The 12,150-nt window shown below is 37.5% G+C and overlaps 1 protein-coding gene across 1 annotated transcript; it reads left to right on the forward strand.

Annotated features, from left to right (window-relative positions):
* The first annotated feature begins 61 nt into the window (after positions 1-61).
* Positions 62-4,593, forward strand: LOC101312249. The gene is made up of 4 exons (XM_004298482.1): positions 62-339; positions 892-1,080; positions 2,108-2,187; positions 4,482-4,593. The coding sequence occupies exons 1-4, from the start codon at positions 64-66 to the stop codon at positions 4,591-4,593; spliced, it is 657 nt and encodes a 218-aa protein (XP_004298530.1). The 5' UTR covers positions 62-63.
* The last annotated feature ends 7,557 nt before the right edge of the window (positions 4,594-12,150 follow it).

Here is a 12,150-nt window from a genome sequence, read left to right on the forward strand (position 1 = left end):
CGTCGTTTGTGACTACCCATTAGCCAATTTACTCTTAATTTGATGTGTTGGAGTTGAATTGCAATGGTGAGAATGATGAGAATGATGAACTGGGTGAGGCAGAGAGGGGTGGTTTCTATAGGGAGGAGATTGCATAGCTATGATGGGCCGAGTGAGAGCTTGAAGATGAAGATGGCGGAGTTGGAGAAGATGAGGAAGAGCAAGAGTAGGAGCTTCAAGAGACAAAAGAACCAAGTGTTTGTTGAGGTTCCGGAGTCTTTGTCCTATTTGGACACAGCCACCATGCCCATGTATCTCGCCGCTGCCGGAATGGCTCTCTTTGCTAAGCTCCTCATGATGGTAAAGAGAGAGTTCAATGTCTTTGATTATTTCCTGAAATTTGTGTCTTTTGTCACTTTTGTTTAGAAGAATTTGCTTGTTGTTGAATGTGAGGCTGTTCATGGCTGCCATTTTTGCTGAGAGTTGCAGGGTTGTTTCACTTTTAGGATATGAATTATGTGTTGCTTGTGTTTTGCAAGAAACAATTGTTGATTGCATTAGGGACTAGGGTCTCAAGTCATGATTCCTGCAGTGTTGTTTTACTTTTTGGCTCATTGTTGTTGTTTGAGTTTGAGAATTAAGCTGCATTCAGCTGAACAATAGGGAGCAAAGTACTGCTCACTTTTGCTGTTTGATTTTGGGGAGGGAGTAAAGTAAACGAAATGCTTTAGGATCCCTTCTGACTTTCTGAGTGGAGAATGGAGTGTTTAGCGTATGGATTTTATTTTGTAATTTTTGGCAATGAAGAGTGTGTAGCTTGTCGGCTACATTGTGTTGGGTGAGAATGTTATGGTGTAGCTTGATTGGCTGGTTTATGATGTGATTTATGTGACTGATCTCTTCTGTTGGCAGTATGATGACTCAAGGTCGCAAGAATTGATTGAACGCAAGATAAGGAATGCTCCTGCCGATCAAGGCACTGTTCGGATGCTAAGTCGTGAGGAGTGGGAAGAAATTCGAGCAGAGAGGCCGAGGACTCCATTTGAATCCAAGCTTGCTCGTCCAAATGCACGTCTAAGAACTGGAGAACCAGTACGCATGGTGAGTTATCAATTAATGTATACTCTTACCGACAATTCTGTGGGAAAAGAAAAATACAATCTTGCTAATGGGCATATGCAGTAAAAAAAAAGTATGGCTGCTCACGTTACTGATGGCACTAGTTTCAAACACAACTTCTCCCAAAGCTCAATTGAGCCATTCTTCTTTTTAGCTAGATACTGAAAACATGCCTAAATGGTACTTGAGAAAAAACCACATCTTTAATCGTTTTGTTCTTTTAGCTTACTGGTCGTATTTCATTTGGATATCTACATATCTAAAACTGGACGAATTGGATGATGTTACATTACTGCTAGTTATAATTATCCTCTCTACCTTTGTTTAGGTATTTTGTTTTAACTATTTTTTTGCTCTTTTGTTCTCAGAATTATACATGGTTTCCCACCCTCAGTTTCTTATGGTATGTTAATCTAGGTGGTCACCCGCATAGAGTGATAGAGTATTAACATCATCACTTGTCTTTGGCATGTCATTTGATCTGCTCCAACTGTTTTATCTCTTTCATTTTTTGGGTTTATCTTGTGTGTGCTTTTAAGACTGTTCTTACAGATAGCTTAGTTAATTGAGATGCTCTGTTGTAGTTTAAGAAACCATCAGTTCAGTTGGATCATATAACTTGAGTAGCTTCCTCGTCAGTTATTTGGTGTTATGAACTTGCTGTCAGTAACTGCCATGGCCAGTATCGTGCAGTACACAATCGCTCTAATAACATATTCGCTGCTTATTGCTATCATAACTTTGTTTTCTTTGCTGTCTTTAACTCAATATTACCTAATCAAATATCTTTCTGTTACTACCATGACACATATATTGTATCAAAACTTGCACATTCATGGACCTTAAACCATATGATTTTGATGGATTTCCTGAAAGAACATTTAAGTAAGAAAGATATATTCCCGGGATTAGTATTGTAGTATGTTGTAATTTTGTTTATCCAAACCTTATGTTTTGATTATATGGGTGAAGACATGTTTGGGTTTATACTTGTTCACTGTTTTTGCAGGAGGATTTGAAAGATTGGACAATTGATGTGTTCACAGATGCATTTGCTCGGGCTGAAGAGAGTGTTAGACGCGGTTCCAGGTGACTTGTCCCTATACTTTTGAGTAATATTACATGGTGAAAAGTGATATGATCTGAGGTACTGAGTGTTGATCGCACATACAATAATCTTATAATCATATACTGTGGCATCAAAGTTCTACAATGGTATGTCAGATAATCAAAGTACTTACCAGCTAGCATACCATCTAGGAGGATCTGGAGTAATCTTTTTGATAAACCACATGGTTATAGTGATTATTGTTACAAACAGATGATTTAAGTTGCTCTATCATCTGGAACCCTGAGATAGTATTACTATATGTGAAAAATCTCAGAATTTTTTAGGAACACGTCTTTTCTTTTACTTCATATCCATTCAGTTGTGTATTTATGGTCCTTTTGTGATCCCCAAACGTTTTCTGTGAAAATTCATATGTGCATAAGATGCTTGATTCACCTGACAATCCCAAAGTGCAGGATACAAATCCCAATTGGGTACCCGCAAGTCACAATACCCTTTCCCCTTGGCTAATTTGGCCGTCACTAACTAAAAAAATTGAAAAGAACAAAACATTTGAGGAACTCCATTCTTTATGCATAATCTGTAACACAACATGTGGCAAGCTGCATCAGGTAAAGCCTTTGTACAATGTTGGCTTCATCATATTTGCCAATATCATGGTCAGAGAAACCTGCTACTTCCTATATGTTAGATCTGCTTCTGACCAATTTTCGACCTTTGCTTGCCACCAAAGTTTTTATCAGTATAATTTCAATACCATAGACATTGGCACTGGCTTGAAAAACCAGGGCTGTGACTCCTGTGAGTCTTCAATCATCCTCAGTGAGCTGAACTATTCCCACTGACCCTTTCAAGCAACATAAGGTCATGGTTTCCAACTCATATCACAAGGAGAATGCATATGTATGCACTTCAAGATCAAAACATTCTTTCAAAAAGCCTCATATAGGCATATAACACGACCATTGAGCAAAGCAGCCATTGAAATCTTGAATATAATTGTCTCCCAATAGGTGGAAAACCTTATCCTCTACAAACAGACAAATCCCATAATCCCCAATTACTATCAATTTGTGCTATCTGCAAATTCGAGAGGGCCAACTCTTTTCCCTTATTTAAAATTTCATTGAAATAAAAGAAAGGTACAAAGTGAATGGAGACTAGGCCAAAATCGTTTCCATGAGAAACAAATCACTATAGAGAGTACATATATGCTTGCCAACTATAACCGACACTCTTCTTATCTTAGGAAAACTATAACCAGCAATCTTACAAACATCAAAAGGACTAATTAAACCGATAACTAGTGTGCATAGACAGCTCCCTATCACAAATCCCAGTAGCAAAGCCAGGCAGATTATGCCACCAAATAGACCCAGTATTAGTAGCACCATTATCTGCAAGCATTTCAACCGACCCATTGGCTTCTCCATGAGCTTCCAAGGGACCAAATCTGGAGAGTTGAAGTAGTGAACCACAACAGCTGAACCTATCTCAAACCAAAGTTTTAGTCCAACCTCTTGCCTTGGCTACATTGAGTGCCTCAAAGTGACAATGGTATGTATTTATATGTGAATATTGGTCCATGTTAAATCATAAACAATGAATATGATGGTTCTATAGTGTGATTGTCATTAAAAATGACCAAGACTAAAACAACAGAAATGATAGAGGCCGATTGTAAAGAAAAACGTGAAAATGATTGTTTTCGTTGACAGCTCTCATTGATCTATACATTGTCCGTGTACACTACACTTGGTTCAATTAAATGAAGATACATCTCTATTATACTTGACTAAGAAAACATTTTCAGTTGGAAATTCTCAATTATCACGTGTAAACTACAAATTGAAAAGGAAATGTCAAACAAAGACCATGAACCCAGAAAATTCTGAAGTCTTTTGATTTAAATATGCAGGTGAGAACTTAGGAATTGATATGTTAATGCATGGCACATCCAATAATCATATACTGTGGCATAAAAGTTGTGTGTTTATGAATTATGATCAAAGCACCTTACCAGCTAACTTACCATCTATGAGGTTCTGAAATAATCTTCTTCATAAACCACAAGTTTGTGGTGATTATTGCTATGAAGGGATGATTCTTTAACATCTAGAACCCTGAGATAGTATCTGTGAGAAAATCTTTCCATTTCTGAGAAGCATGTCTCTTTGTTTACTTCATTTCTATTAAGTTGTGTGTTTATGATCCTTCTGTGATCCCCAAAAATGTTCTTTAAAACTTCACTATGATTGTTTCACCATCACTCCCTCAAATTCTTAATGCGTAATGTCTGAGTCTTTAACAGAACATGTAGCAAATTGCATGGTAAAGCCTTTGAACAATGTTGGCTTTCCAAAGGCGAAGATCACATTTTTGCCATCTTCATGGTCAAAGAAACCTGCTGGATCTGCTTCTGACCCATTTTAGACTGTTCCCTGCCACCAAAGGTTCTTTCAGTAACAGAATTCAGAACCATAGTTGGCACTAGCTTCAAAAACCAGTGATGTGGGTCTGCAATATCATCCTCGGTGAGCTGAACTATTCCCACTAACCCTTTCAAAATCAAAAGTCAAGAAGATATCATGCATCGAACCATTGAACTGTAAAGCAACATAAGGTCATGGTTTCCAACTCCTTATTTGAACCATCAAAAGGAAAATGCACTTCTATGCACTTGAAGATGGAAACTCTCTCTTCAAAAGCCTCATAACATGCAGGGCCATTGTGCCAAAGCAGCCATTGAGACTTTGAATATATTTGTCTCCCATCAAGTGTTCCACCTTGAAAACAATGAAATAATCCCAGTTATTTGCACATCATGGTTCATTACATGTTTCAACACCTCTCAAAATACCCAGAAAACTATTTCAAATATCAAATGGTGTGGAGGATCAAAGAAGGGTGAGGCTAGGTCAAGCCGGTGCCTACTTGAGTTTATAATGTGTGTAATGTGTCACACAACTCACTGGGCGGTTGGATAGTGCTATCATAAACTGATAAAAGAACCGACCTGTGTTTGCATATGCATAGCATCTTACTGTGGTTGGTCGCATACACACATCTCTACCGTTGTGCTTTCCCTCTAGTGATGGCTATCATAGGATATTGAGTCATTGAAAATGAAAGAAGATAACTAAAACTAAGAGAATCTGTAAACATGACAGCAGCCGGGTTATAAACAAAAATTTGAGTGAAGAAAATGATTATCTTCGGTGCCACATTTTAATACTCGATAAACTATCATATGTTAAATTCGTATATTACTCATGGTTCATAACAAGATACGTATCTGTTATCTATAACTCGGAAACATTGATATTTCATAGCCATTGGTCAAACAAACACCATGAATAACCCAGAAATCATTCCCGATATGATTCACATGATTTAAATATGCAGGTGTGATCTACTTGTAAATGTGACTAGTTGAACAAACACTGGAACAAAAATGATAATTATTATAAATTCAATGGGAAAAATTTAATTCAATGTCGACCCTTCTGTTAACCCAGATTCAATCCTCAAATTTCCACACACCTGGAATGCAGTCTGGTTTTAAAAAAAAAAAACAAAACAAAAACAAAAAAAAAACAAATAGGATTGTGCTCCCACTGTCCCACATTATTCAAACTTATCTAATCCTCCAAAAAATATATTGATATTTCTAGCCATGATTCCCTGGATGGATATATATCTGATCTTATTGGTCTTTTGTGTACGTTACAAGGAAAGCATGACCAAGTTTATTTTGTTCTCTTCTGCAATTTTTTCCTGCTCCTCTTTCTCTTATTCAATGAAGTCTAACAGGAGTCGGTTTTGGAGCTAACAACCAAGTCTAATACATTAACATATGAATATGTTCCAATGCATAGGTAAACTGAAACACATGAAAAATGTGACTTTAGTGTGGTAGTTTGAATTATAAGCTTCTGATATTGACTGTGTTTGGTATGAAGAGTAAAAAATAATGAGTAATGACGATAATTAACAAACTATGTATATCAAGTTAACAATAGCTTAATTTAACATTCATTGTATAATCTAACGGATATGGCTAAGAATGACTCCACAGCTGCAGTGTGGCGTCTCCAAGGCTCCAACCCTCGATTAAGATGGTTTTAGCTCACATAGGATGCCAGAAAGTTGGTCTATGGATGGTATTGATTCAAGTGGTTGGGATTTGGGAATCGTTTTAATCTATGCTCATGCCCCATGTAGAACGGTCACTAAAACACTTCAAATACGAGCAATAGTAAGCCTGAGATTTTATGCTTTCCTTGACCTTGATGGCCTCCACGTTAAATTCAGGAACAATGAGATTGAGAATCAGGAACAAGATTTATGAAGTTCTTGGTGAGAGTAGTATAAGCTAACTACTGATTCGGGATTGCAAGGATGCGATAGTACCAACTTGTTTTTCGTACCCAATTGTCGTCTCAACCTTTCTAAGATCTTTTATCGAACATCAAACATACGAACTCTACATTTTTAAGAAAAGAAAAATAAAACTTCATAGTAACTATAAACTGTAATTGAGAAATATAAACACGAATAAAAAGAACTTGAACAGAAATCATGAGGATTTGCGTAGTGAAGTTGGTTTCACCCCTGCGAACCACGTTTTCGTCGTTTTGCCTTTTTCCTTGCTAAAGATCTGCAAAGAACGCATGCATATGTTTACCATGCTCTTTAGGCTTGAGGGCCAATACTAGTATATCATTTCGTGTCACATATGTGGCCTATCTCATTTTAATTAAGTTCGAGTTCAGAAATTTCTTTGTTCAACAAAAGGATGCTTACAGCCAAGTACTTAAGTCGGAATGATTCAACAAGTGATTGATTTCTCGACTAGCTATTTATATAAGATTCTATTCTCATAGTGAAATATTTACACGAGAGAGACGTATACGGAACGATTTATCCAGTTATTAAGTTCTTGACGAGGACAGTTAAGGCTTCATAATTTTGGTTAAATATTGAACCGTTTGATCCGTACTAGCAGGCAACAAAATTGAAAACTATGATAATGATATTTTCCTTGAGTACCAAGCAAATCATCTAGAAGAAAAAACATCACAATAAGTAATTCAATTATATAAACCCTAAGCTAATGTTGACTGTTCAAACTAATATCTAGTTAATATATATACGCAAACAAATACAAATACCAAGTTATGGTTTCCATGCGACTAGGGACTAGCGCACCTCTTTGTTTTATATAATGTGTATGTGCTAGGGTTCTTGTGCCACTAATCAGAGACCATTAGTATAATAATAGGGTTTAAAGGGCTAATGATAATCTGTAATTAAGAATGTAATGTCCAGACAAATCCAGCACCAACCCATTTCCCCTTGCTAGGAGGTAGCATCATGACTTTTGTTATGCACATAATTACACTTCAAAACACTTCAACGTCGTTCAAAGTCGTCCTCTTTTATGTTCAAACAACCAAAAGGGCCGTCGTCCAAAATGGAGTTGATTATGCTTTTACCATATTTTGGAAATTGACTAAAGACCCAACATTAGTAGAAGGGTGACCAAGACTTCGTTTAGTCACTCTAATTACCAAAACTTAGTGTGAAAAATTGGATACAAAAGCGTTAAAATGTGCGAATTAGGACGGGTGAGAAAGAGCTCCGAGAAAACAGGCGTGTGAATTAGGGTTGGGAAAACAGAGGGCGACCTTGTGGCCTGTCCGGCGGCGCTCCCATGTTGACGGTGGCTCCTTGCCTCGTCTGCGTGTGGTGGTTGCTGCCGGGCTGGTTTTTATTTCTGTGATAATACGGTCAGAAGCGATGGATGGAGAGAGGAAGTTTGCAGGTGGTTGGTGGTCTGATACCTGTTGGCTGGTATGGATGGTAGAGCGGGCTAGAGAGGCGGCGATTTCAAATTGGCTGATGGATCATCGATGTGGAGTGGTAGCGCATGGCTGGAGGTGGACCGAAGATGGGCAGGTCGAGACGGAGCCATTTTGCTTGGGTTGGTTTGACCAAATCTGGGTTCGGTTGCACAGTTTCGATTTGTGGAAGGACTGCGTTGGAGGTTGCGTTGCCTTTCTATGGCGAGAAGCGAAGGTTGGAAGGTTGCCGGCGATAGCTCGACCAAGGCGGCGGAGCAAGACTGCTAGTGCTCTGATGAGGTGGGCCAACGAAGGTTTGGGCTAGAATTATCTAGTGGGCTTTGATCTCTTTGTTCTTAGGGTTGCTAATTGGGTTTGGGTCCTTTTGGGCCTAACCTGGTTTGTTTTTTCTGTTTTTGTTTGTTGTTTTTCCTGGTTAGGGTTTTCTGGTTTTTGGTTTTGGCTAGGTTTAATAAGTCTCTCCTCTTTTGAGCGAGGGTTAGGGTGTTTTGGTTTGGTTGGTGTGCTACTTTGGTGGCGTCATACCTGGGGATTATGGTTTATCTCAGTGCTGGCTGGTTGTCAACATGTGGGTGGATTACCTTTGCACGTGGTCTGGTGGTCTTTAGACACGGTGTTGAAGAAGGATAATTGGCTCTGTTTATTGTTGGTGACAAGGTTGTATCGTGACTCTCAGGCTTTAGTAGCTCATGTTGAGCGTCAAATTTGGTTAGGGGTTGGGCCCTTTCGGCTCATGGATGTTGCTTTTAGTGACGGACCCGTAACTATGGATCTTGTTAGGAATGTGTGTTGTGGTGTAGGCATCATAACCGATCGTTCCATTGTGCTGTAATTTTCTTTATTATTAATGAAATTTCTTCTCAAAAAAAAAAAATTGGATAGAAAAGCACAAAATTTTTGTGGAGATGAATATGTTAAGGGCGTCCAAATTTACCTTTTTTTTTTTACAATGTTCTAAATTTAGGTTCCTCTTATTGCTATCGGAAAATTCCAATTGGTATCATACCAAGTGTCTGCATTGGGATCTCGTTTGGGCCTAGTTTTAAACTTTTACAAAATATACCATGCTGTAAAAACGTTTCAGCATGTCGGACCCCGATTGAAACGGCTAAGAATTTTCCGACCTTAGGATTAGGGGTGGACTCAGTCCCAACGGTTCGGTTTTTAGGCACTAACCGAAAACCAAAACCGAAGCTTCGGTTTTCTATTTTCTAGAACCGAAACCGATAAAAATATATAAAAGACCGCACTTGTCGGTTAACCTAACGTCGGTTCGGTTTCGGTGCAGTTTCGGTTACAAAACCTATTATCCATAATATTTTTTACACTTAACCAAATAACATAAAAAATAAACATATCAAAGTTGTAAACTATCAACACTTCAAATAAGTTAATCTAATGGGTTCAAATAACTAATCCAAATGAAAAGGGAAGCTAAAATTTATACATAATTTATTTGAAGCCTCCAACATTCATATATAACAAAAGATAAAATTACATGGGAAGGATTTCGGTTAGACTTAAACACTTAAAGACATAATCATGTGTGAAAGCCTACTATTTACAACCCATAACCAATAAGAATATGACACGTAATGTAGAATTAAGTATTAATAATTAATATATGGAGAATGAATATATGTCGGTTCGGTTCGGTTTAATCGGTTTTTAGGATGCACGGAACCGCAAACCGACACCGCACTACTCGGTTTGTGTGGTTTCCGGAACCAATTGTCTCGGTTCTATTCGGTTTCGGTTACTCAGTGTCGGTTCGGTGCAGTTTTAACCGGTTTCGGTTTTTTCGATGCCTAAAAGTCCACCCTTACTTAGGATACAGTCAATTTGTTACCCCACTATTCCACCCACTGGAAAGAGAAAACGACATGCATCACCCGCCCGTTTTACCCAATCTGGTTTCACTTTATATATCACATACAGTACGCCACACGGTACCATTCCTACGACCTTTCTCTGTGCTTCATCTAATTATTGGTTTGCCTGATGTTAATCTCCTCCTAATCACATGATAATTACTTGATTAATTGAGTGGCATGTCCTGTATCTAAATCAGAAGGCACATCACCCTCACCACTTGTGTTCTTGTCTTCCATCTTTGTTTCCTTTTTGTTGCTTTTCCTCACAGCAAAGATGATTTGACTCCATTCTCTCTACATTTCTCACTTAAGACTCCCCGTCTCCCCTGCCTCCATTGTTGACAATTATTCTAGCACCCAAGAAGTCCAAGTATTGACCATACAATACACAAAAAGATTAATGGAGTGAGTGATTCACTAATAGGTTGTTGTCTTTGGAGGTCGAGTTTAAGATATTATTGTACAAAAAATGCTATAGACCCCAAAAATTATACAAAATGATGTGGCATGTGCTATATCATTCATCTAAATTCTAATAATTTCCAACATGTCAACTTGATAAAGAGGAGAAATTTTTCAGCGATACGGGAGAACCACGTGGCAATATGACGTTGTCCTACATTCCAATCAAATATTAACACATGAATTTTATTAAGAAAAAATTACATCAATTATTTTGTCAAAGACAATTTTAGGTTTGTTGTTGCTTTTAAAACCCTAAACTCTAAACCTTAGACCCAAAACCCTAACCCCTAACCCTTAAATCCTAAACCCTAACTCTAAACCCTAAACCCTAGTCCAAACTCAACAAAGACTCATAAAGGTCATTTCACAAAAAAATAGAAAACCTTATTTTATATTTAGTCGTAAATCGTAATAAATTCATGTGTTAATATTTAATTGAAATGTAGGACCACATCATACTACCAAGTGGTCATCCTATAACATCTAAAAATTTCTCGATAAAGAGCGATGCTACATACGCCAAAAACTTACACAAAAAATAAATACTAAACTATGTGGCGTCATATGTGACACCTATCACTTCTTCACATTTAATTGAATAATTTTCAATTTATCTATTTTAACCTTCAAATTAGCAAAAAAAAAAATGGTATTAATCATAAATTAAAAATAAATAACTTCCTTCGGATATGCGCTTACCATCAAGGTTTTATCCAGATCTTCCATTGTTTGCAGATGAATCAAATAACGTTTGTTAGAGATGCAAAAATAGCAAGAATATTGGCAGCAATTGCATGTGTACCGAGAAACTTCCACTCCAATAACATTTATTTGCAATCAGCTCCTCTTGGCACGATTTCTCAAAGCACAAGGAAGCAACTCCATACGGAAGATTGTGACCTGCAGCCATGGCCATGGCTAAATTGCCTAAACGCATATTGCAGGTTGCAAAGCATAAGAAAGCAATTTCATTAAACAATAACAATCTCTTGTCAACGATTCAAAAAATTAGAGGACGTGAAAAAAAAAGTTATTCGAAATTATGCACTCAACAGACATATAATATCCAAGTTTAATCATACTATTGTTTTGAAATCTATGAAGAAACTTTTAGTAATCAAAGTTTAACCACGCCCGACGTCAATATACCGTCGATGATGCACCAAACAAAACTACACCTTCCTCTCGAGCTCTGAATCCTCAAGCTACTGTAGCTGACAAAGTAAAATGTAAAAATTTATTTATAATTTGAAAAAGTTGTACGTGATATTGTAAAAGGCAAGCAAGCACTGGGTTGTTTCATGATTTAGCAAAACAGTTTATATCGTTTTATGTTTGTCAATACATCACATTTTACCGACGAAAATTCGACTAAACAACTAAGATGAAATATAATCACTTTTTATCTTCATGAAATTTAACATGAAAACAAAAAGAACAAAATGACGGTTCACACATGATGACGCCTCCCCCGTAATGTTCCATCCCTCACCTAACCATAGTCATGCAAACCAACCCGTGATGGGGTTACGGATTAGGACGCAACCCCCTCTTTCTCTCTCTTCAAAAATACACAGCGTTTCAGGCAAAAAAAAAAACACACACACACACTAGTGTTTTATGTGGCATTTATTCAATCGACCCACGTGGCCCAACTAATCTCTTCTACACGTGTAGACCACCCATTAGCCTCTCAAAAAGAGTCAGTGCCCCCATAAAGTTTCTCAACCCAAATGAATTCCCATTTCGAGTCCGAACAAAAAAAAAAAAAAAA

Source organism: Fragaria vesca, linkage group LG4 (genome assembly GCF_000184155.1).
Source record: "Fragaria vesca subsp. vesca linkage group LG4, FraVesHawaii_1.0, whole genome shotgun sequence".
Lineage (NCBI taxonomy): Eukaryota > Viridiplantae > Streptophyta > Magnoliopsida > Rosales > Rosaceae > Fragaria > Fragaria vesca.